The sequence below is a fragment of the Zerene cesonia genome, chromosome 12 (genome assembly GCF_012273895.1).
Source record: "Zerene cesonia ecotype Mississippi chromosome 12, Zerene_cesonia_1.1, whole genome shotgun sequence".
Lineage (NCBI taxonomy): Eukaryota > Metazoa > Arthropoda > Insecta > Lepidoptera > Pieridae > Zerene > Zerene cesonia.
This window is the reverse complement of record NC_052113.1, coordinates 4,528,877-4,556,061: the sequence shown is the minus strand read 5'-3', so window position 1 is coordinate 4,556,061 and position 27,185 is coordinate 4,528,877. Positions and strand designations below refer to the sequence as shown.

At 32.1% G+C, this 27,185-nt stretch overlaps 1 protein-coding gene across 5 annotated transcripts in view; it reads right to left on the bottom strand.

Annotated features, from left to right (window-relative positions):
* The window catches only part of LOC119830836 (POU domain, class 6, transcription factor 2), a 106,645-nt gene that overhangs the window by 7,477 nt on the left and 71,983 nt on the right, over positions 1-27,185 (bottom strand). For 3 of the 5 annotated variants that reach the window (XM_038353988.1, XM_038353990.1, XM_038353992.1), the window contains exons 4-9: positions 22,973-23,102; positions 21,254-21,427; positions 19,099-19,239; positions 18,407-18,899; positions 9,196-9,377; positions 193-373 (exon numbers count right to left, since the gene is read on the bottom strand). In XM_038353988.1, the coding sequence (XP_038209916.1) occupies positions 193-373; positions 9,196-9,377; positions 18,407-18,899; positions 19,099-19,239; positions 21,254-21,427; positions 22,973-23,102 (1,301 nt within the window). Of the gene's footprint in view, positions 1-192; positions 374-9,195; positions 9,378-18,406; positions 18,900-19,098; positions 19,240-21,253; positions 21,428-22,972; positions 23,103-26,527; positions 26,865-27,185 lie in introns of those variants that run through there. The other 2 variants (XM_038353991.1, XM_038353989.1) reach the window with 2 other exon arrangements.

Here is a 27,185-nt window from a genome sequence, read left to right as displayed (position 1 = left end):
TTTTTTTACTTATTTTTGACAAGTGTGTCCGTGTTAGCTCTGCCCTTGCCAGATTGTAACAAAAACGCTATTATATTTCAAGCGTGCGACTCTATTAGTGACATAATTGAAAGTTTAACATTCTTGATAGCTGAAATGTTGGAAATGACATATTTGTTTACATTGTATGACATTTTTATTAGATTTTCTTACCTGCATATTGCGCTTTGACTGTAAGCTGGTCCTTCGGTGACAGAGAGCGCCTGGCCCACTTGCGTTTGGGTCAGTCCTAAGCCGAGTCGTCGCAGCTTAAATGCTTTAGCGAATTCCTTTATATCTTCTAGGTTGATACCGTCGACCACGTTCCCTGACGACTGACTGATTGTAGGTTGATCTGATTGGAGAATTAGAAAATGTATAAGTATCTACGATCGGTTGACCGCCTTCTTGCTACAGTGGTGAACTTGTGGACGTAGGATCCCTCGGGAATTAGATTTCGCAAGGGATGTGGAAGAAAAATACATGTCCCGGTTTGGCAGGAGACAAAAGGCTGTTCACCTACTTATCTCTAAAGAAAAATCTCTTATTAATATTTCTAACTTTTCAACACAATTATCCCCATTAATTAATACATCTTAAATAGCGTCATCAGATTGATGTTTCAATAAGTTATTTTTTCGATAAAACTCAAACTCCAATTCAAAGATTTGTCTATTTAATTGGACTTCTTCTCACACATTTGTTCGCCATAACACAGTTTTACCATTTACCACCGATTCCGAATGCAGTACAGAGAAGAGCCGGCAATAACTCTGTATTGCTATTTTAAAATAATGTCAATTGCGTGTATATCAAATATGTGGAAAACAGTTAGCTTTAATGTCTCATCATCCATTTGTTCTTATTAAATTTGTACTTATTGCATTATGAAATACAGCTTTTATGCCAATTAGCTAGCTAAAACAATGAAAAATCCTTTTAATTCGTGGCTAATGATGGGGATACGCGCAAAACTTAGTAGAGAAATTATAGTCAGCTTTAGTGGGCAATTTATGTAATTAGTAGATGCTGGCACTTCCTAATTATGCGGAATGCCATTAGCGCTACAGACGTGCGTCTAGCACCCCCTGCTTAGCTTGCCAATGACAAATTATTTAAACCGACCCAGTGATCATTGTGCTTTATCGATTTAATATTTAATTCATTGTCTGATCGAATTGACACAGTCTTTAAAACCATAAGAAGCATGATAGCAGCGTCACACAATATCGACATTATTTTGTTATATATTCCACCTAATAATTTTATATGTTCAAATTCTTTACTATGTTTATTATAAGACAATTTAAAATCTTATTTACAATTGTAAACGTAATGTAATATACGAGTCTATGTTATATTAAGTATTAACGAATTATTGTTACTTTTATAAATGTGAGAACGAAGTTGAAAATGGAAGTTACTGTCTCTCAAAACTGCTGATCGAGTTTCGATGAAATTCGGCTCAGGGATAGATTTATGTTGCGGAGAAGGACTTAGTTACCACGTTTGTGAAGCTGTATGAGACTATAAAAAATTGAAAAATATTTGCTAAAGCCAACGCGTTCTAAAGCTTGTATTTTAAACAGCAATACCGCATTTCAAAATGCATTTTACATAATTTGAAAAGCTCTTTAGATTTTCCTTTTCTTTCATGAGCGGCACAGTTTAATCCATCGCAGATGGCTAATGTGACCTACTAACGAATTAAAGTACGGCCAATGCTAGAAATTAGCTCATTTTGAGAGCGACCATTGTTTTTAAATTCTCACACTTTTTTGTTCTAATACTAAAAGTAAATATGATTATCAACCTATTTTTGTTTACCTATGTGTACCATATTCACCTATGAGGCTTTTGACCATAACAAAACATCGCTGGCCAAGTGTAGGTTAGCAGACGAAACAAATCATCGAACTTTTTGGTTCTGGGTTCTGTTTCTTATATAAAATTATGCACCCTCGAACCTTCGATTTTTCATTGTTGTCAAAGGCTATTACTTAGATGATAGATATAGCTTATATTTTACGTATGTAAGAAGTTCGCATTAGACAAGGTAGGGTTAGCAAATTGGCAATCGTTTCACTATTTACCGGTGCACGGTCTACGAATGTAGACGATTGCCTAAGTTAGTTATGCCGATGAATTGTTACCTACATGTAGGGTGAGTGATGTAATTATATAAGGTATAGGGGATTCGTAAATAACTTTCTAATTTTCTAATTACGCTCCAAGTGAGTGACATATACAGTGGTATTACGATTTTAAATCTTATACATTGTAACAATGCTTCAAGAAATTGATATTATATTGGCAATCCTTAGAAGTTAGTTTTGGATGTTACAATATACATAAATAACGATAAAATTGATAGGACAACTGATTAATTTCATATATCGCTCCATTAATCTATTTATTCAATTATTTATTAAACTTACTATTATATTTAGTTTTGACCCACATAGAAAATTTATAGCCCTTCATTGTTAAGTTAAATTATTAACACTTCGTTCAATTGAGTTTTATTTTTTACAGATATATATTTTGTAATATTGACTGCAATCTTATCTGTTGCTTGCTTTACAACACATGCAATGAAATGATACTTTTTCAATAATACACATTGATTAGTTAATCACCCATATGATTCAGTTAAAGTAACTACCATCAATTACTATCGCGTGATGAGGCTCGCCCATTAATTAAATAACAAAGATAAGTCAATTGACCGAAGTACTAGACGAATTCGTTTGCCTCAAGATACCGCACTCTTAATTGTTTAATACATGTTATAAATTAATTAGATACAATTATAGTTCGCGTGTATGCGTATATTGACCCGTGTTACGTGTACGGGAACAATTAAAAAAAGTAATGCCAATTAAGTATTTTGGCGATTAGACGTTACTTTCCATGGAATTGGTGTATATCTCTAATTACGCTTGTTTCGATCGATTTCTGTTAATTCGATGGAATTTAGTCGTTACACGATATGAAAGCTGGTGGGAGTCTAATTGTAGTTTGTTACCTAAATGATACAAACAAGGAAACTACGGGATCCGTTTGATGTAAATTGTATTAGTGGTAAAATGTCAATGAAATATGTCGAAACAACACGCATGCGATGTTATAAAAGTGGTGGCGGAATGTTAATAAATGGACAAACAAACACTACTGTTATCGGCAATCGTATATAACGCTTTTTATGTGAAAAGGGTTAACACAAAACATAATGATCTTATCTTTGTTCAAATGTATTATTCTTTTATTTCATTAGTTGTAACTCTGTATTTTTATTAATATATTTTATGTTGACAACCCTGTGAAGTGATATTTAGATAAATATTTATTAAAACGATTGAAATATCTTCCCGATTTCGAAGCGTTTATTAGAGATTCTGAAACGTTATTACAGTTCAATATCAATTCAGATAGAACTAAAATATTAACATTTCAACAAACTAGAATGCATTCGTTTGAAAACATTTCCACGAAAAAGCAATGCTGAGTTAATTCATTTATTTGGATTTGAGTGTCATTATTTCTGCCTACCCGAAGTACATTTTAGTAATAGTTTCCTCTTCAAAATTATCCTCTAATATCAGATTTGCGTTTCGACTATTAATGTCGACTTCACATGCCAACACTATTGTGATTAGACGAAAAATCGACTTGATAATCGATTCCGCCCTTTATTTCACATTCAACGATTATACATAATTATGTTCGAAAGATTAGGTGAATCATAGCATTTAATATTAAAAACATTTATTTTACATTTAGTAGCGGGCAACAGAGGCGATGGTTCGCCTAAAGTAAGTCACCAAAAGCGTTGCCCGATTTAAGGGTTAGGGCTGCGGGCCTCCAGTACTTTTGGATTTAACTAACGAATATTCGATTTTGTAAACGGTAATCGATAACCGAATCGGATTTTTACGATTCCTGAGTGCTATGGATATCAATTACAATCGATTACAATTAACCCGAGTTTTAATCGCAATTTAAATGAGACTTGTAAAATAAAGGAGTGCTCGAAAGTTAGACCTTTTCAGTAATATCGACAAGGAGTTTTCGTTTGGACGTCTGTAATTAAAAACCCATTTCATAATAGAAGCTCAAATATTAAGTGTCGAAAAAATTGTGAAAATAAAGTCAAATTAATTTAAGACTCTTTATCTACGCATTTTAAAGCATTACGCAATATTGTTTAAAAAAGAACTTAAACAACATATCACATATATACTTAAGGAACTTAGCAATTATATTCGCAAATATAACTTTTTATAATGACAAAAACAAGTTATCATTAGATAGTTGTAATATTAACATTTATTATGTCCGAACATGTTAAATGTTTCCTTTGTATATAAATAAATCGGTACTTTGTTAAGCTCATTACGGAAATAATAACAAATGTAATAAAAACAACAATAATGAGTATAATTTCGATGTTTTCTCAGTTATAATTACAAAGCAAAATGTCAGTTGCTAAGTGGCTTGGCGGGCCAACTCTTTGTTGTGGTTTAAGAGCTACTGACAATTTAGGAACAATCACGTAAAACAATACATAAAGTAAGCGAAAACTTTAAAGTGGAATTGGTATATAATATATGTAACATTGTTTTAAGGAAGAAGCCACCGAGAACTGAAACACAGTTCCCAACTAGTTCGGTAGTCAGTGGGTCGTATAAAAGATGGAACTACTTTATTTTATGTCAATAAATATTTTTTCATTTGCATTTTCCATATACCACTGAAAGCAAGTAATGCTCCTTGCTGTAAAAATATATTTTATTTTTTATACAAGTAAGGATATGATGAAAATAATTATGGTCATAATAAACGAATGCTTACTTAGTTATTATATTATGACAAATATTACAATGCAACAGAGGTAAAGAAATTATTGCAGATGTGTAAACTTTTATTTCAATTCAAATTTACGTTTAATACCCTATTTAACGTATATTTATTTGTTTGATATTTTAAAGAACTAACAGGAACCACAGGTGTACTGTTGAAATAAACAAATCGAAATGCAAAATAAATTATTCGCGAGCTCATGCACTATATATCTTATCGATTAGTTATCGGCAACCTTAATTATTTATAATGGGTTTTAATTATTTAATTAATTAATTAAGTTCGTCGCGAGAATGCGGTTCTCTTGGCGGCGTCTTTGATGCCTAAACACACTTATTACACTCGCTTTTGTATATTTAGGCGAATTAACCATGTTTTAATTGTCACTTTGTCCTTCACTTGTTCTGTTTATTGCTTTGATCAATTATTTTATATGAAAACAGATTCATTAACGAAGTTCGAAGAGTAAATGAGGTTTAACGTTTTAATAAGCTACTCAATATGAGGTGTTACAATTGTTTTATGAATTTTATGCATAAGCGCGTTCTTTGTAGCTATCACAGGGAATGTCAATATTTTATCAATGATTTTTATTAATTTTAAGTGTTAATTGAATTCTGTTTTATTCAGATGTTTTCCTAGTGTGCTAAAACCCGACAATCTTATACATACAATGTTAGTAATATTGCAAGTTTATCTTGAAGATGTGAGATTGAGAAACTACGTCTATAAATAAATATAGGTTTTAGTAATAAAACAGAATAATTCGTTTACGCGAGCTAATCTCAGCAACTTCTGTTTCAAATTTTGAAAAAAAAAAGTGTTGGATAACTGGCCATTTATGTAGGTTATATTATAAGACCTCGCTGCGACTAGAGCTTGTTGGAAAAATAGGAAAAAATATTTCATTTGAGTGGAGTATTTAATAAGCATTGAAAATAACTCTAAAACTTATTTTTTTTTTACTATATCAAACAATTATTACATTTCAATAGGTACTAACAACAATTAATTAAATAAACAAAAAAAAGTCGTATTACACTACGTAGATTCTAAATGGCATTCAACCGGTTTCAATAAAGCTAATTGAGCTAAAAACGGAGCGATCTAAACGTATCCTATCGATTTAATATAGATAAATTAGAGCTGGTAAACAGGAGAGGAACTGAGTAATTTAGTAATTGTATCCACTGACAACGAATTAAATAGTAATCAATAGAAATGGGGCCTCGGGCGCGGACTCATTTAGTTTTAGGCGCTGCGATACGATTGTGACACGATATATCGTAATGACAGTTTCGTATTGTCATTAAAGAAACAATGGAGACAAAAAGCGTCTGATATAAAATTAAATAAATACTTATCATAAAACATGGGAACGCTGTAAAATGCTTCCCGCTTGCTACGGTTCGCCAGTAATGTGAAACTTAAAAATATGTTAATCACAAGGCCACTATGTATCCAATTTACATTGATATTAATTTTGTTATTTTTTTCATAAGTTGTAAAATTATGTAAAATAAATAAAAATTGAAAAGCTACTGCACACAGCACAATTGGCCGATGCAAATTGTCAAACATAGGGCCTATGGCTAGGGCTAGGTTATATTAAGCATTTCCGAATATTACATAAAACACTCCTTTTTGTATACAAAAGTAACAAATATCGTGCGATATAAATGTTTCACATCAGAATAGCTGTTGTTTTAAAACGAACACCCATCGATAAAATTTGTGTAGGGTTTTCTGGCTAATTACTTGGGCGAAACTTTAAACAGTTTTCATACGCTTCCCAATATCATAGTGATTAACGGGACAATGTAGGTATCTATTTATATTTTAATTTAAAATACAATATTTTCAAAATTAATCTGCAATTATTTTAAACATAAGCGTAATGCATTTATTAGCAACGGAGATTTTGTATTTAATAAAAGTATGCAATGAAGTAAGCAAGTAACTTTTATAATAATAGTTTGACGGATTAAGTTTTTAACATATATATTATTAGCTGCTCCCCGCGGTTTCACCCGCGTAAGTCCGTATGCCGTAGGAATATCGGGATAAAAAGTTGCCTATATGTTATTCCAGTTGTCCAGCTGTCTACGTACCAAATTTCATTTCAATCGGTTCAGTAGTTTTTGCGTTAAAGATCAACAAACACACACACATCCTTACAAATTTTCGAATTTATAATATAAGCAGGAAGGATATATAAGTAGATATAATTTGCAAAAACTATTTCACTATTAAGGAAATACCACACAATACTCATATGCAGGCTGTAATCTAATTAAAGTGTATGAAGTGCAGAAAACTCTAAACTTTGTTTTATTTCGCAACACCCATCCAACGATACCTCAGATTTTTGCGCGCCGTGAAAATTTTTAGACCAGCTTCATTGTGAGGGGGAGTTCCCCTAAATCTAATGTTAATTCGCGATCAAGCAAAACCTCATGAAAATGGGTAACAATCTGATATGACAAAAAAAAATCGATATTTTAAACGACGTTCCAAAGATTAGTAACGAGCGCAGAATAAAATAGAAAATAAATTAAAATAAGCTCTAATGTCGCATGAATTAAATATAAGAAAGCGTTTTATATTTAATTCATAGTGAATTTATTAAAATGTCAAAGGGGTCACAGAACAGAAATACTATTTCTAGCACGCATCATTTCAGTTCGACTTACATCAACGGTAATTACATTTGCCGAGAACGCTTTAATGTTCAGAAATAGTCTAGAATCGATGGACTCATTATGGAACAATTAACCGACTGGGTCGCACCTCTATAGCTTTTGATATAGCGTTTTTAGTTTTTATTCACTGATGAATAATTACTACTCGAATACAATATGTTAGTACTAAGAATATCGTTATTTCTTTCAACAAAATACTATTTCAAATAAAGGGATAATGAGTATATCATTAACTTAAACTTAACGAAAATCTTATACTTTTGAATCTTATCATCTGGCAACTATATTATTAAAGTATATAAATAATATTTGTAATAAATTTTTTGCAATAAATGAAATATTTTAATTATTTAAAAAATAAATCAATGAAATTACAGTGATGGGGCGGCATTTTTTCCAATGCCCAAGGGCGGCAGAATTTTAAATCCGGCCCTGAGGGTGAGGTAGATTTCTCGGTATAAACTGGCCCAATTCGTGTCGAAGCTAGTTCGACTTCAAAATAATATAAACTATCTATCCTTCGAAAAGATGTAAGTTCCTCATAATGCTTTTAAATTTCACTCCACACAAAATTACTATACATGCAGCCTATAGAGAAGTCTGCAAAGTCCGAAACGCCATTTACGAGTGAACTAACTAGATTTTACTTATCTATAAAAGTTCTAAGCATGGATCCATTAGCTGTGGCACGACTAACATTGTCTTCTAATACCATAAAGAGTTGGACTGATGCATTGTGAGAGTTGGCGTTTGTATGGATTGTAAAACGTTGTCGATTGTTAAGGGAATTTGTTTTAATTTCGTATTATAATAAGAAGAGTTATAAGATCTTGTTTATTTTTAGGGCAAACGATTATCTATAGATAACTTACTAATTGACTTTTATTGCACTTTTATAATAAGCAAGTTTAAGATAACATTTTAGATAATACCTTCAAGATAGAACTCGCTGTAGCTATTTATACAATTTATATTTCACTAACATTCTGTCCGCGGCATCGCTTACGTAATCAAAGGAATTTCCAATTTGATTGAGGTGTCTCACCGCAATTAAAAGTAGTCTATGTTACTTTTTAGCCTATTCCTCCTTAACTACATATGACATAAAATCATATCATAACATCACTTTGTTGCGACGTGGAAGAGCTTTATAAACAAGTACAATTCCGTTTTTTAAATATTAGTAAAGATTACTACTTTATGTAGCAAACAATCTTCTAGTAACAATTGGTACCTTATTCTATTCTGGATCTTTTTTAACGATTAGGTACGCATCGAAAATCGATTTACTAAATTTTATTGTATCTTTTTTATGCTATTACAATTATTAATATTCAATTCAACATTACATAAATTTACATAAAATATACGTCTATTCGGAGGGGCTCACATTTTTTAAATATTTATTTGTTTTTGCATATCTATACAAGTATATATGTTATTTGTGATATTTATTTGGGATGTATGGTATATACTGTTGCGTAAACGATATGATAGATTTTAACGAACATGGCAATACGATTTATCGTACGATTTTGTGTATCCCAGTGTAGGACATACTTAAGGTAAATAACATTCAGGATGTTCCTATCTTCCCCCACCATTAACTTACTTGGCGAATCAGCGAGCAGGTCGTTCTCCTCGTGCGAGGGCGACTTCACGGAGCCGGGCGATAGCTTGACCGGCGCGTGCGGCGACGCGTTCGGCCCGGAGCCGACGCTGCCCGTGCTGCTGCCGGGGCCGGCGTTCGCGTGCGACGTCGTGATTGTTATCTCGCCGTTTGATGCTGTAAGCCTGTAATTAGTGGATGTGTTAGACGCTTAATGGGACACTATAGACTCTTATATACACTACTGCTAGCTGCTAATACTTACTTTCCACCTGCGGCTTTACACGCGTAGCTAAAGGCGAAATAGACAATCTGAGAGTGAACACATAGTTTTTGATAACGTGGGATGATCAAATAACAACTCATCCTACGTCCTTACTCGGTTTTTAACACATCTATGTACAAAATTTCATCCAAATCGGTACAGTGGTTTAGGCATAAAAAAAGCGACAAATAGACAGAGATACTTTGACATTTATACTATTAATAGGGATTACGCTTAGATGGATACTGAGATGAAGGTTAGCATGTTTTACGTATTTTTATATATGTATATTTATTCGTAAATAACAATAGCTAGAGAACAAAGATGCGCGCTGTTTAATGTTATTTTCCTTTACGAGTTCCATTACATATTGCTCTTGCGCATAAGTAAGAACTAAAACCACTGCCGAGTCGATATAAGTGTTATTCAGTATTTCTTTGTCAAAAGTGTAGCCAAAAAGTATTTTATCTTTAAAATAAATAATAAACAAACATTGCAAACAGCATTTCAATCACCTCCAAATGGAAACAAAGAAACCAAATCATCTCACATCTTTACGCACTATTTCTCAATTCATATCATCTATACTTATACAAGTCGAGCCTATGAAAACGCTCTCATATAAAAGTACAGACAACAAAAAAAGGGACGCAACGCTTATAAGCGTACTACACGTAAAAATATACATTGAAACGTGACAATAGAGACGCAAGTGGATTCGCGGCACAAAACGTAGCTCGTTTCATTGAGTGTGCCATAGCATTAGTGGTAATTGCAGGCTAATTAGTGCTTCATCCGCTGCACACACGCTTTTTATGAATATAATTTAATGTTATGTGACAAAATAATATTGGTGAAGGGTTTTTGATCATACGTGTGTGGCTTAAAAATAAACACAGTAGTTTATTTAATGAGACTGTGAGATGTTGACCACTTTTTATTTCGAATTCAATATAAAATACCAGTTTTATTAAATTGTGCACAAATATTTCATATTTAATATCTATATTATAATTGCCGTGCATAGCAATCCCTATAAGCTTGCCATTTACCCTAAGATAAGATTAAATTTTAAATAAAAAATAAAACTTTCTACGCCTAAAGAATAACACCTACAAGTAATTTAATTTCGTAACGAAAACAGTAGCCGCATACGCACACATGTAAAGAACATTAATTGTTGCTTCAATTTATCACTAGAACGTACGAGATCGAAATTACATATTAACGAAGTAATTATCTAAATAGTTGTAACTAAGGATAAGAATTATTTGACTATTTATTATTACAAACTTGCTGCGCCCCGCGGTTTCCCGTAGGAATATCGGGATAAAAAGTTGCCTATATTATTCCAGTTTACCAGCTATCTACGTACCAAATTTCATTGCAATCGGTTCAGTAGATTTTTCGTGAAAGAGTAACAAACACACAGGGATTTTTAGGGACTTTATTATTATATTTCAATTTAATTTATAACAAAAATTCGTATTGTACATCTTCGCAAAAAAAAAGACGGAGGGAAAACTTTGGTACTGCACGAAAGAAACCACATCTTTTATAACTTCGCTCCAAGTCTAATAAGTTCTCATTAAGTGAACTGCACATTACGAGAATAAGGAATATTCGTTTTGTAAAGTCTCTTTAAATATTAACACGCGTGTTATGTCTAGCTGTATATTTTATGATTATCTATTGTCTATTCTGAATTAATGTAAAGTAAAAACTCGTATATGATTAATTGTTATTGATGTAATTGAATGATAAAAGAATTGATTATAACTATTTAATATACAGAGCAAACGCAGTCGTATAAATTTTGATACCTAGGCCATACGTATTTTATGTACCACTAGCTGCGCCTCGCGGTTTCACCCGCGTAAGTCCCTATCCCGTAGTAATATCGGGATAAAAAGTTGCCTATATTTTAATCCGGTAGTCCAGCTGTCTACTTACCAAATTTCATTGCAATCGGTTCAGTTGTTTTTGTGTGAAAAAGCAGCAAACACACACACATCCTTACAAACTTTCGCATTTATAATATTAGTAGGATATGCCTAAGTTTTTAAATACGATTGTTTATTAGCTTTGAGGCTTCTCTATAATTTTTCCTACTGGCTCTTAAATTCAGTTTCGCTTGCGGTACACCGGATGAAAAGTGGATATTATATCGTTCTTTATGTAGTATCAGTAGTATAGTACAGTAAACAATAAAAAATATATAATTACGCATAAATATATGACAGCGCCAGTAAATGCACTTATGTGGTGAAATAAATCGGTAAATGCATCTTGCAGACATAATCACGATATGAAAAAAGCAGTAATCCTGCAATATGTAAGTTCGCTAAACAAGACGAAATTAACAAAGGAAAAAATTTGTTCGTCGAAGTGGAGTAAGTGTATATTCATATGTAATGTAAAACTACCATGTAGTTCGCACCTTTACATTTTAATATATTTTAAGAATGAGTCCACATAACAGCTTGTATAATCTGTATACATTACTGCGTCTTTTACATACATTTCATATCATCCGTAGCAATAAATTATTGGTCGCAAAGCGTGTAATGTAATTTAAACTCGCCCCTGGCGATTCAAGTTCAAACACTTAATAATTTGTTCGTAAAATATACTTATACTCCTGTTTTCAAATAATAAACATTAAAAAAACATGACAAGATGATTTTGTTATTAATGTTAAGTTCCACTGTAATTATCTATGATAATTATTACGTGTGAATCATGTACGACGTGGTGTTACATTTAAATATGAATTATAGAACGAGATCGCTATTTTTGTTAACTGACTCCAATGTAACTTCCAAGCATTTTTTATACTTACGACAAATGTTAAGTACCTAGATTATTTTATTTAAGAAAAGGACAACACTGAACTGCGATAATTAATAGTGACACGAAAGGTAGATATAACGAAAACAATAACGTTTTAATTAATAAAACTTATTACGTCAACCTAGGAAGGACATTTAAATTAACAGCGACTTATCAAATAATGGTATGAGATTATCTCGACTTTTTGTATTGCATTAGAACAAAACGATTTCTTGCGAATGATAATATGTTCCCGTGTTACAAAAGTTCGTCTTAACTTTATTCAAACAGCCTTGCACGGCGTAAAATCGTACTCGTAAAAAACCTTTTTGTTACAAACCAACCGTTGATTTCACAATGACTTAACATTTTAATGTAACTTTAATAGACGTCAAATGACATACAATATTTATCTAGATTGTAGGCCAACAGAAATGAGGTATTAAACTTAATTATGGATGCGAGAATTAATGCTTCGAGCTAGTAATTATGAGGTCGCATTAAGTTAATGTCTTTGAAGTACTGGCGCGCACATATAAATTTACTTTAATGGATGTATAGTACAATCGACTTCAAAACTTAGGAAATAAGAATTGCATGTATTGTTACATTATTTAATGTGTGATTCAAAACGTTGCACCTCGCCCTTCGTTTAATATTTCACGCGCTTTTCGTATCAGTTATCCATTTTGTAAATTCCATTCACTGATGTCGAAAAACCTTAAAATAAGCTAGTTCCTAGCTTATAATGAAATACTTATACTATACGCTTGCAATATTTTAAAATCGATACAAACAGTTTTTTATTTAGTATCTTATAAATCTTTTAATGATGGTCTTCCTGATGTATGGTTAAAGTTATACATTAAAATATTAGTAAATAGAAAAATTTTCGTTTTGGGTTCTAGGCAGATATTGCATATTGATTTGTAAATTTATGGGCAGATTAAACAAATTTTTCATCAGATTTTCAATTAGGAACTTTAAAACTGCGGTAATATAAACTAACCCTTTGACTTAAGGACATAAATATTGTTTTCAAGGCAAACCATATTTTATCGCCGACTGTACCGTAGTGTTTAATAAATTAAAATACTCAAATGATTTATAATTAAGTTACACGCATTGAGTTGATATCAATGCTATTTATCGCAAATACACGCGGTGTAATGCTTGCTTGTTGCGTATTTACAGAAAAACTGCGTGATTAACATATTTATAATTTATTTTTTCAGATACTAACACGATTTGATCAAGGGAATAAAGGTGGTAAAAATAACCTATATTATAGTGTACAAAATGGCGTTACATATAATGGCTGTTTTAAAATTGTTTGTGCGTACAATTTTCTTTGTACTGACTTGAGAAGGTTATGCTTTCGCTTTTATATTTATGGCCTCCTTGTTACAGTGGAAAATGCGTTTTGGTTCGACTCCCGGTGGGACTAACAAAACCAAATATCTTGGTCGGCCTGGATACAGACAACTATGTTGATAGTTGTCTATATAGAAATATAATGAAAATCTATCGGAGAAACAGATATCAGTATATCCGTCCGTATAGAAAATTTATCAGAGAAGCAGATGTATAATGAATCTGCAGTACCAATATCCAAAGGGGACATAGGACCTTTCACTATACGTTCCGTTTGTATATGATTTTGTATATGATACGCTTAGCCATATATAGCTCAGGTGTATAGGATAATTTATGTATATGAGCCTTTGAAAACGGAATCAAAAATAAATATACGATCTTAACCTTAACCTAAAAGATATCAAAAAAGTTACAAGCGATCATGAAATAATTGTAGCATAGATCAGTTCTCGACACTGAAATATAACGTATTCAAACTACGTCTCCGTTAAAATATCTACTTACCGACATAACATGACTAGTCGTCACCGTGGCACGGGTAATTATACCAGCATACTTTATATCTAATTATATGCTCGCAAAGAACCTTGAAAAACACAAGTACGGCGATTTATAAAATAATTTTGATAGCAATTCATTGTAATTCGTTAATATTAATCGTCACCTTGGCTGTTGACGGTTGAAAGACGGGGGTTTTAAAATCTAGATTAGACGTAATACCTATGTCTAGAAGTTTTATTCATGCTGTTAAGACGTCTATGGAAATAGGTAGCTATTTCATCAATGCCACGGATGATTCAGAAAGTTATATTTAAAAAACACAATTAAATTTAATATTTAGTTTTATAGCATTGAAATATATGTATGCTAATTTTGAAAGAATATAAAAAATTTGATTACGAGGCTGGATACGAACCCGCGTTTTTTGCCAATCCGTAGCGTAAAACAACATTTATTTATATTTCATAGATAGTAAGTCTTATCTCATAGTAAGACTTATCTCTTTGGTTACGTATTTTCTATTTTATAAATTAAACAAAATCAGTACGCAATTATTATTAGGTATTATGCTTTATTATGCTTTCAATACGTAAATGTTTTTCTTTATAAATCTACCCACTAAGTAGAAGATTTTATGCAGTGATACTGCGCTACAATGTAATTAATTATACTTAATAATATTATATAGCAATATTTAAGGCATTTTACCTTGACTACTTTAATTCGAAGACGTCTTGAAGTCAGTATTCAAACTGATTAATTGTTTGGTTCTATATTCATGTCTTGAGTGAGACAAATTACTTATTTGAAAAAAATTCTAATCAATGTGTTTTAGAAAAGATTTAATCTACCGTATGACAAAGGTTATAAGTTTGCATCTCTTTATATATAAGAAAAAATCGAAGCGCGAAGATGGAAGCTCACTCCATCTTAGGCCATGTCGATTAACGATTAAGCGAGATTGTCGTCTAGAAAAAATATATAAAACAATATTTATTAGGGGTAATGACTTAGCATGGTTTGTTTGCAGTGACAAAGATAAGCTCAACAATATGTGTAAAGCCGCGAGCAGCAGCTAGTTTAATCATAAATTTGTCAGTTATTAAATATTTAATATTCCTCAATTTTCAGTACATTTTTTGCCATATACATTTTTCATAAAAACCGAACAAAATATATGCATTTTGCTTGGATTCAAAATAAGTTCAATAGCGTGTTGGTCTTGATATGTCATTATTATAACACACGCATAATATCTCGATAACAAACGAGTTATATTAGATTGTAAACAAGTATTTCTAGTAAGGATAATTATGTGTGTTTAATTGCATTAACTGGAGTACCATTTGATAACATTTAATACATTAGGTGCATACTATTGAGCACGTTATATCGAGCATAATTGACTTTTGCTCTTTAACAATATCAAGTGTTTTGTGATCTTTTCTTTGTAATTAACAAACTTGTAATTATTGCTTCCATAATGCGATTTAGCACCTTTTGTTTTTTAATACGCTTTAGTAATTGAAAATTTACTTATATTTATGTATTTATGATATTTATAATTAAAAGCAACTTGTTGTACATCACTACATTGTATAAAACCAAGTCGTTTTTTCTGTGTGTCCCTATGTATGCCTAAATCTTTAAAACTACGAAAGGGAATTTGATGAGTGTTTTTTTATTAGATAGAGTGATTCAAGAGGATGGTTTATATGTAGTATAACATGTATTAAACTAAAAATAAAATATTCATGTATAAACTATTGAAATATGTTGAAATAATATGTTTTTATTTAAAATAATGCTCAAGAATGTATTTTTCATTCTGTTTCAACACAACAATTTGAACCAACTAATTATAAAAAGATCTTTTACAAAGAAGCTTTATTTCTCCAGTTAAAACAAGCAATGATCACAATAACTCATTTAATTATCACCATTTTCCAATGCCACATAGGTAGATGGCGTAAAGTGCGTTTGTCCTTTTCCGCACGATCATAACCAGAAAATGATTCGTGTAGACTGTAGATTATGTAATTATATCAAGCGGAGTACATCCTGCCTATAATTAGCATAAAATACCTCATTATGATAGATAATTGTAGAGCGACTCGGTTTTTCCTTATTACGTCCGCGGCGTCAAGATACATGCGACTGATTAAAATAATTTTGTATTTATTCATGTTGCAATATGATCTATATACGCTGAGGAAATAGAATCAGTCATTGTGAAAATTATGCATTCTATTGGCAACTCAATATTTCTATTTTTACAAATTACAAAAATAAAACGATCTTTATTTAAAAGATAAATTTTACGCTTAATGTAGAATAAATACACTATGAAAAATGTCAACTCAAATAATTAAGCTTTTTTTCTTCACTATTAAAAGTATTTAATTGTGTACGAATACATATTAATAAGTTTGGTTTTGGTTCGACTCCGTTTAAATAAATTTTCGAATATTTGATTCATCTTTGCTTTTGTCACTTAGCTTTTATCTACGATATTACAGTAAAGGTTTAGATATACACTAGCTGCACCCGGCAAACGCTGTTCTGCCTTACTCTTATCGTTTAGTGGTATGAAAAATAGATGTTAGCCGATTCTCAGACCTACCCAATATGCTTACCAAATTTCAGAGGAATCGGTCAAGCCGTTTCGGAGGAGTATAGAGACTAACATTGTGACACGAGAATTTTATATATAAGATATAATTATTAGAGAATAGTTCATTTGTAAAATGTTAATCCTATAAATTTCAAAGTTCCCACAAGAATATCTTAACTGTCAAATAATTGCATTAAAACTAAAACGACCATATAGATAAATATCTAAAACAATTTATTTGCAGTTCACAAAAAGCATTTATATTTATTGGAAGTCATAAAATTCCTTACGGTTTAATTATGTTGTTGCTTTTATAAGTAACAAGCAAACTCCACAACGAGATATTCATCTAGAATGTTTTCGTTTAAAGTAAATGAATATGCTAATAATTTAGTTGCATGTCGCTCGCTTGTCATTCAATTTATAATTAACATAGTCTAAAAAATTAGGCCCTTTTTGCGTGTACCAGCATTCGTGTGTAGGATTTATGCTTTAATAGCAATATGAGTTTTCCTGATAAACCCTAAAGCCTATTAAACTTGAGGTCGTTGCGATTGAATTGCTTTAAAATGTTCACAGTATTTGTATATCTTATTATGTTGAAATGAAACAATGTTTTAACGACTGCATAATTGATACTTTTTCAAGTACTAACTAGGAAATATTATAAAGTTATAGTTTTACCAGTTAATGTGGCATTTCATTAAGGCATATTTGAAGAACTTGTAATTTTTTAAATAGCATAATATATATCTGAAACAATTCACATTTGTTTATTTTTTATCTATAAATATACAATAAATAACACTAAGTAATTAATTCATTCACATTAATGTAAGTGAATAGATATTTCGTCCTTCTTATTGTAAATCATTAATCAATACAACTCATAAATTGTAATAACTTTGCAACAAAGCTCTAATAGGTTTCATAGCTGCATTAGAAAATTAATTTAATAACACAAGAAAATATAATTTCTAATTCCTCTATTAAACGATCGGCCACCAATTGCACAGACTATGTAACATTACGTAACTGCACGAATATGAACGAGCAAGAAACTGCCACAATGATACTTGCACTCGCTACACACAAAGACGCAATTCGCAGACCCTTTCAAATTCCATTTAATGCCTACACGGACAACCGTTGATTAAACACACACACGCGCCGTGTGTCGGCCGAGTAATTACACTCATTGTCACATAATTACAACTAACATTTGTCATTGCACCCACGCCAACTTTATCTACCGATAAAACATTACAGAATAAGCTTGGATTATGACTGTGGTGGTCTGAGTGCTCGAACGAATGTTCTGGAATTTCAACGATACCATTCCACGTTTTCGTTAAAAAATTTGATATCGAAATTGCTTGCGTAAATATTTATTATTGGAACGTTAAGTTTAGGCGGAAAATAGTTTTAGTTTTGATTGGATTAATTAGTACGCGTCTGAAAATTTCTGTTTATTTTAGAATGTGATTTCAGTGCTTTCAAATAGGACGCCTCGCATTATTATCTGTTTAGTGTATACGAACGTGAAATTTATTACATATCAGCTATATCTTGTTATAAATGCGACAGTAACTTTATTTGAAGTCGTAAATGTCAATTAAGCTTACCTATTAATACTGTTCATTGCAGCTGCGCCTGCATTTTCCCTTTCGTTCCTATCTCTAGATCCACCAGCGAACCTTTCGAAGTTTTCTCTCTCCTTGTAATGCCGATCCGGTCGGGGCGAGGACGATCGCCGCCCTTGCATCTGCTGCGGCATACTGTTCTGTTGCACCGTCTGCAGAAGATTGTGATTCCCTTGCGGCTGCTGTTGCTGTAACGCCTGAAGCAACTCTTGCGCATTGGTCGCACCGTTGGATAGGAAGTTAGGCAGGCCGGGGTTCAGTAGCGCGTTCGACAAGGTCGGGTTTAACATGTTCGGCCGAATGTTGGGCGTTTGCTGCGGGTTGGAGTTTAAGAGCTGGTGGGGTTGGGCCATCGCTTGGAGGTTAGCGAGGGACGTGGAGACCACTTGGCCATTGTTCAGCGCTAGGTTCACCATTTGATCGTTCGAGTTCACATGGTTGACCGGTATCGTTAGGATGGTCTGCGTGGCTATTCCTGTTTAAGAAAAAGAAAATAACATTTGAATCATCTTGTGGTTTAATGTTATTATGTATATGTTTTAAAAAGCGTCGATCTATTCCTTACAATAAACCTCTTTCTCTATCTCTTTCTTTGTATCAAATGACTTAATTTTTATTCGATTCGACGAATGAAACTATTACAAACATTATATAATAAATATTACTATCTGTACCTTGTGAGGTCGGTATTAGCAATTGAGCACCCTGGATGCCCTGGACGAGCTGGCCTGAAGCCAGGATTAGTTGAGGCATAGGCGACGGCATGGCTGGGGGCAGCATGTTATTGTTGCTCACTGGGTTTGGTGATCCCATCCCTATGGTCGAAGGAAATAAGGTTTATTTTTATTATTAGGAAATATGTTTTATATAAATGAGAAATTTTGAAAGAATAGAAAAAATTTGATCACGAGGCAGGATACGAACCTGCGTATCTTGCCTAACCGTAGCAACGCCTAGCCTCTCGGCCACCCGTGATCCAGGTTCGTATCCTGCCTCGTGATCAATTATTTTCTATTCTTATAAATTTCTCATTTATAAAAAGCATTTCAATGCTATAAAACTAAAAATTAAATGTTTTATATATTCATAAATACCTGACATCTACTACAAAGATTATAATTATCCCTAGAAAGATTAAATTTACTGTTGTGCCAGAGATGATGGGTTCGATTTCGATTACTGATAAAGCTAAATGGCTATAATATACCCTTTACTAATTAAAACAAATAGTTTTTAATTGGTGGCTATGTACCAAAAACATATTTACACGATATTTTATACAACCGATGAATTTTATCTTGAAAAAGACAATAAACTTTACAACTTCGCTAATACAATTAAATATAATCAAAGTGCCGTTGCTTTATGACAATATACCGTAACTAAAATCGAGTTACTATTCGCACAAATTGTTTGATTGTGTAACTTGCATGCCTACCAAATACTTCGAATTTAATATATTTATCAATATAATATTATATCTTAGCGGTACAAATCTGTCACGGTTACACTGTGGAAAGAATCGCGCCCATAAATACTTTCTATTCCTTATAATTATAAACAATAAAATAATATTGTAATTACAAAGATGCCGATCTCGACGAAGACAATAAAATGATAGGAAATCACACGAATCTATCGGCAACCGAGCAAGACTAATTCGCCGCGAACAAAACGACCCCACGAAAAATCTAAAAAACATTACGAGCATGCCTTAACGTTAAATTCGGTATTAACATAACGTATTCATTTAAACCATGACATTTCACATTTTGTAATAAATGCTCTTTCCTACGGCGCATCAATTAAGAGCCGAAAAAATGTATAATTAGGTCTATTAAGACAATAAAACTCTTAATGATACCGCAACAGTCGTAGCAGTGCGTTCGTGAAAAAACATGTAATTATACTCATTATTTAAATAGGTTTTTTCATCCATTACGGCATAGATTTAATGGGAGGGCTAGCGGGCCGCTATCTTGGTTTCATTAATCGATTGGATTCGGTAATCACCTAATTACTATCCACGTGATTTTCGAGTTAAGAGTTTTAATGCACAAACCGTGTCCCGCTTATTATATCAATCTGTCTAATTAGTGGTTAACCCTCACTGTTGAGTGAGCTATTTGACGCGCTGAAAACCTAAGAGCCAGGTAAAAGGTAACAGTTTTTACTAAAATAGGATCTGTGCGAGGGACCGCCGTTGAAAGTAGGTAGCGCGAGAGGTCAGAAATTGGTTTAAATTAATTGCGTTTAAACTTGGTATACCTGAAAATTTTTACAATGTTAGAGAATTAAGAGATTTTACGAAATGCGTACCGTAATTTACGAGCTTTTTGTGATTAATCAACGCATTTGTTGAATGTATTTCAAAATAGAATCTTAGTGAAATAGATATATGTTTATATATATATATATTTCCTTTGTTTCGTTTCTACAATTATTTTGAAATTATTGTGTATTATAGTTTCTTGGATTTATTCTCAGCAAGTACAAACATACAATTTTTATAATAATTGACCCATGATTACCTTTATAGTAAAGCATGTCTCTTCGGAACTTGAAATAATTTTTCTTCCTTTACAAAGAGTCTATCTATTTTTATCATCTTTTTTCTTTTTATTACTAGTATAAATTATTAGCTTTCCGTCCCCGGCTTTGCACGTGTAGTCAAAGAAAATTCCCTATGTCAAAAGAAGCTAACACGTCGCCCACTAGTTACTCACCCAGATAAAAATATCATATCACAAAATCGCCCCGTTGCCACATGAAAGAAAGACAGACATACAAACACACTTTGGCGTTTATATTAAGTATGACAGTCCTTACCTGGCGCACTAACGCTTAAATTGAGTGGCGAATTGATGACAGGGTTCGGCATGGAGGTCAAGCCCTGGAGGTTGGCTGCTAACTGCGACATTTGCTGGGACATCTGCTGCTGCGACATGGGCATGCCTTGCTGCATGTTGGCCAGGTTCTGGAGGTTTTGGAACATCGATGCCACTGTGGAGTCGAGTTGTTCGTTAGTGTTGAAAGTAATTTCGAATGGTATGTAAGTTCATGCGGAAACATTTTGTTTTGAAAATCATCTCTGTGTTAAGAGTAGAAAATTATTTTATTTTATAATTTTATTGTGTGCTTTTTTACTGTTCAGATAAAATCATTTTATACTAATATTCATTACTTTAGACTATTAAAATTTATCCAACACGCTCATGGAACATGCTTTTAATCTATTGTATTGTTATCAAATTTAAAATCTGTCTAAAATGTAGTACATATAGAAATATTTTTGTGATTAAGCACTGTTTTATAAATAACAACTGCATAAATGATTGATTGAATATAATTCGATTGCAGGGGAACGTGTTCTGATATGTATATTTATAGAAAATTCAAAGCTATCTATGTTGAGCAAATTTAAGACAATTAATACTGGATGAACGATACGCCTTTGCAGCATTTCGTTTATAGTACACACGACGGCGACTCGAAATAGATTATCGTATCAATAGGAATCGCTTAACCTTATTGTAAGTTCCATGCAACCCAGGGGTGATAAAATGGATTCTTAAGAAGTGGAGAAACAAAAGGTAGAATATATTATATTAATATACTCTTTTATGTACACTTGTTACTTTGAGAAATTTTGACAGAATAGAAAAAAATTGATCACGAGGCGGGATTTGAAGCCGCGTTTTTGGCCAAACCGTAGCAACAAGGCAGCCCAATATGTTGTAATCTTCCCATTTTTGTACTTAGTTTAGGGTTTCCTTCTATATTATCTTTACTTCTTATATATTTAAGGATTAACGTAAGTGAAATGCATGGGTTATCAAAACAAAACAAACGTAATATTTTAATGATGTTAGGAATTAATAGAATAAATAATCAATATAAATGTAAGTATGAATATAATCAATTTAAATATGAATAGAATAGTTAATCGGCAGATAAACGAAGAAACATTCTGATGAAGGAATTAAATCGACTAGGGAGGTCTAATAACTCTTCTGTAAAACTGTTATAGCGACGTTTGGGCAAAAATTGGCAAATTTAAAAGTGCGTTTTTATATATATAATGGCATTAATAATACTCAGAATATTTTTTTCAAGTATTAAATGTTCCATCCAATTAAGGTGGGAAGGAAGTTCGTACCTCACGTACTCATACAAAGACCTGGATCGACTGCTGTAAGCAACAAATTCCGAAGATTCCTAATAAATTGATTACAAGAAAAGCTATTCAATTAAACAGGACATTGCAGCGTACGATCATACTAATTCCGATAGTACCTCTTATGGTTTGACAAAATGTATTAGACAATTTGACAATTTTACATAAAAATATTTGCCTTGTCTTTGTATTGAAATCTAGCACAGTCACTGGAACAGGCAAATGTCTTTGCAATAGAATTGGATATAGCTATTAAGTGCCAAAGCTTGTTTTCCGCCTAATTCCGATGGGTAAGATGGAAGAGTGATGATTCCGATCAGCTGGGTAAGCTACTTATAGTAGGTTAGTAAGAAGCTGTAGTACGAACTCACTGGAGCCATTCAAGTGCGGCTGGTGCGGGGTGCGCGCGCGCGGCGAGGGAGTGCGCGGCTCGGCTACCTGCGCGCGCGGCCCTCCGCCCTCCGGCGAACTCGCGCCGCTTTCCCGGTCCGACTCCGCCTGCTGCCAAATAAATGCGTTATTACTTTGATCAAACTATTAAACATCGTTTTCCTTATAACAATAGATTACATTTTAAAAGTAAAGCTTGTTTGGTTTTTATAGGTGAATTGCTCGTCTGCAGGACTTATTTATGTGAGAAACAGTTTAAAGAAATATTTATCGATTAAAGAGCCTTATTACGTCATAAATGACAGGTAGTTTGTTAATCATTTTGATAAAAATACCACTGTTAGAAATTGAAATGGATAAGATTGAAATTATTTTCATCAACATTTCATATTTTATTTTTAGAATGAAAGGTAGTTCATATAATTTGTATTGTATCGTCTTGGATAAATAAAAGTGATCAAATTATCGTAATATAATACAATTGGTTACAATTGATTAGTTTGCACTAGGCATCACGCGTCTATTAACATTTGTATTAATTATTGGCTCAGATACGTATGCACCTAATTAAAACATAACGTTTTAATTTATAATATAGCACTGTAAAGAAAAGATATATAATTGAAATATTATGTTTATTTTTTAGGGTAGTTGAAAAAAATTAATATATGCGTCTAAAGAATGTTATGCTGAAATATCGGTAATATTCATCAAGCCGAAAAATTGCTCACAACACCTTGTGGTCATAGAAAAGGATCCACAAAGCGAAATTCATGTTATGGTTCTAATGAAATCGCTAGTTTTTTGTAAGACAAGCCCACCCATCGTGTAACAAGATAAGCCAATAATGTTTAGAACGCGTCATGGTATTTCTACATTGTCACATTGCGTCGTTAACGTTTTCATTAGAGCCAAAACGCAAATTTTGTGATATTTTAAGTGTGATCGCATCGCGCTGTGGGCTATTTTTTTCGAACAATCAGCGTTTTCGGTCTTTAACACAACACAAAGATGTTTCACATGTTGAATGAGTATAAATTTTATATTTCAATAATCATCGAAGTTTAATTGTTATATAATTTATGAATCATTTACATAAATCATAAACATTAACGGACATAATATTTAATCATATTAATATTTTAAGGACTGTAATATTGAAACTCTATGAGGTTAAAAAATTCGTTTAGTACTCAGAAGTCCCCTCTTTTTCAATGTTCGTCTCATAGCCCATGGGTGATAATTTGTCGGTGTTTAAAATCAATTATTGTCTACTCGTACTAGAGGATATTTATTAAACAAGAGATTTTGTTTCATACCAAATCTGCCGAGATTATAGAAATTATAAGAGGATAGAACGAAAAGCATGAAGCGAAACAGCTACTTTTAAAATAAATTGAATGCAACTAAATACGACTGAAGTGACGTCGTAAGAGACTTAGTTAAAAGTATAAGTAACAGGTTGTTTAAAAGCATTTCCTGGTCAAATTGTATTTATTTTCTTATCAGGTTCGCTTTGTAGTTCCTGTAATGTTAAAATAGTGTAATTTAGATTTATTTGGTATGATTTGCAAGTAATTAGAGATTTATCATTATATATGCAAAGATAAATTCTATATATTGCTATGGTGCATAATGTTTCACGTACGGATTAGATTTCAAAATAATATATAATAGTTTAAAAAAAACTAAAAAACACGCTTTAACAAAAATCATATTTTGCAAATTGAAAAATGGAATAATTTTATCAAATTAGTGTATTGTCATCGGTCCTTAATAAATCTACAAAGTTTGAACGAAATCTGGCCGTTTAAAGTGGGTCAAAATCGCGCCCAAAGAAGTCGGTTACAAACAAACAAACATACAAACAAACATACAAACAAACATACAAACAAACATACAAACATACAGGTGAAGCTAATAAAAAGCGTGTAAAAATCGATTACGGTATCTTACTAAAATGTATTATCACAAATAAGATGTCATTTGTATTTTTTTACAGGTTTCTTTTTATAAGAGTAAATGTTTAGTTTTCCTCATTTATGAGTATTTCTACTGTACCTGTTGTTTCAATTGCAATAATTTAATAATACTCATAAGGTTAGAATAATATACCTGAGCACAATTAAATCTTAAATTATGTGTATATAAAACCTATAGCGACTTGTTTTTCATAATTATACTTAGTCATTTAATATACCTAATTGAATTACAAGGAAAATATCATTAAATCTATCTGTTATTATACATTTATCTGAGAATTTGATGAGATAATTCTGATGTTATGGCAATAAAAGTTATTTTTGTAAATATGCGATTTCTTTTGCATAGTGAAGTCTCGTGGGGTATGGGGCAGATGATATTCATCTGTTTCATTGATCGAGTTTCCTCTCTCTGATTTATTTTGCATAATCATGTTTAATTATCCATCTTATTCGTGCCATCTTCAATTAGAAATGCTTATTACATTTGCAATCAAATGATGTTCTTAAAGTCTAAATTTAAGTGTTATTTGTAAAAATATTATTTAGCTTTACCCAATTTTGTATGGTGTTTAAAATTATTAACAAATTCTATCGCTTCCTATCGTTCTAACATATTTGTAACATATTAATAACAGAGCATCAATTTACAAGGGGGTTTTGTCAAAATTAGTATTTAATAGCATTATAATTGAGTTAATTATAGGTATAAATAAATATTTTAATTATCATATCCTTTGAATGAAAATTAATTCAAATCCATTAGAAATATTTGTGAGAATTCATCCACAGATACTATATACATACAACACTTTTTAATCTTTACAGACGAAAAAGGCTGAATATGGTAAAAGATTTTGTGTATTATCTTAACATTAATTTTTAAACATCGAGAAACCACAGTCTAATAATTACAATTTATCAATTTCTAAAGCTATGCAGTAATTTCAAACAGATGAATGATTATGGAAATTAAGATAAAATTTTATCGATACGAGTATAATTATTAATATCTAATAACTAACGATTGCTGCTATTATCTATAATTAATGTTAACCTTGGAAATATAATAAAGTATATTGTTGTCTAAAAGTTAATTATGCATAAATAATATTTATGTGTGTTTTTAATTAAAGAGTCAAAGACCATTCGTTTATGTGATATTAGTTATGTAAGTAATTGTAAGAACATGTTTTGATATATTTTTATATAAAACTGGATACGAAAATTATTCTTAGTTGGTTGGTTATTAGTGCTTTTGAGGTAAAAAAAATATTGCTTTCGTTCGTAACACGGAGCGTTCGGAATTCGCCCAATAACCAGTATAAAAAATGTTTAATCAAAATTTTATGAACATCTTCCTCATATAAAACAGTTTCTTGATAAAACGGTGCATAAAAAATGAAGAGAAAAGTAGGAAATTAAAAATACCAGATTTGATAAATCATAATTAAGAACCACAAATTTAATAATAAATGCCGTAGGTCCGAGTGATTTAATATTGTTACTAATTTATTATACTGCGGTAAATTTAAAATATTTTAAAATACTTACAAAGGACAATGTCATTCTCCCCACACTTAATATAATTATCAAGTTATTTCAGCAAATTTTCTACGTCTATACTTTTCCCGTAACTTGCTGCATTGTTGGCAAAATTTTCCAAATTTTCCGCAACACGTGCCGCCGCTGAAAACTTTGAACTTTGCCGAAACTTCGTCCAAATTATATCGCCTCTACGTTAACACACTACCGTCCAATGAACCGTCTAACGCGCGAATAAACAAATCGTATAAAATTTATTTATAACAATTAAAAAGTTATTAGTATCACTTTTGTCACTGGCGAACGCGCGTAAAAGTTTTGTTGAAAGTTGCGTTAGATACCGCGGAATAAGGAGAACACGGGCACTATCGGCGAAGCGTTCATATTTTTTATTTTTTTATTTATTTATCAAAGAACGGCACACATACAGCCGCGCGCTGAGTTGCACAGCGCGGAATGAAAGCGCGTCATCAGTTTAAAAAATCAACCCCTTTAGTGGTGGCTTGAAAAAATGCGGCCCGGTGGGTGGTGGGCGGTCGCCCGAAATCCTTGCCAAAGCGATCGCCATCGGCTCGACTTGTCACTTGTCGAATAAGCATAATAATTAGACTTTTCGATTAGCATTTCAGTTTTATTTAATTTTTTGAGCTTTCGCTCGCGGTGCAAT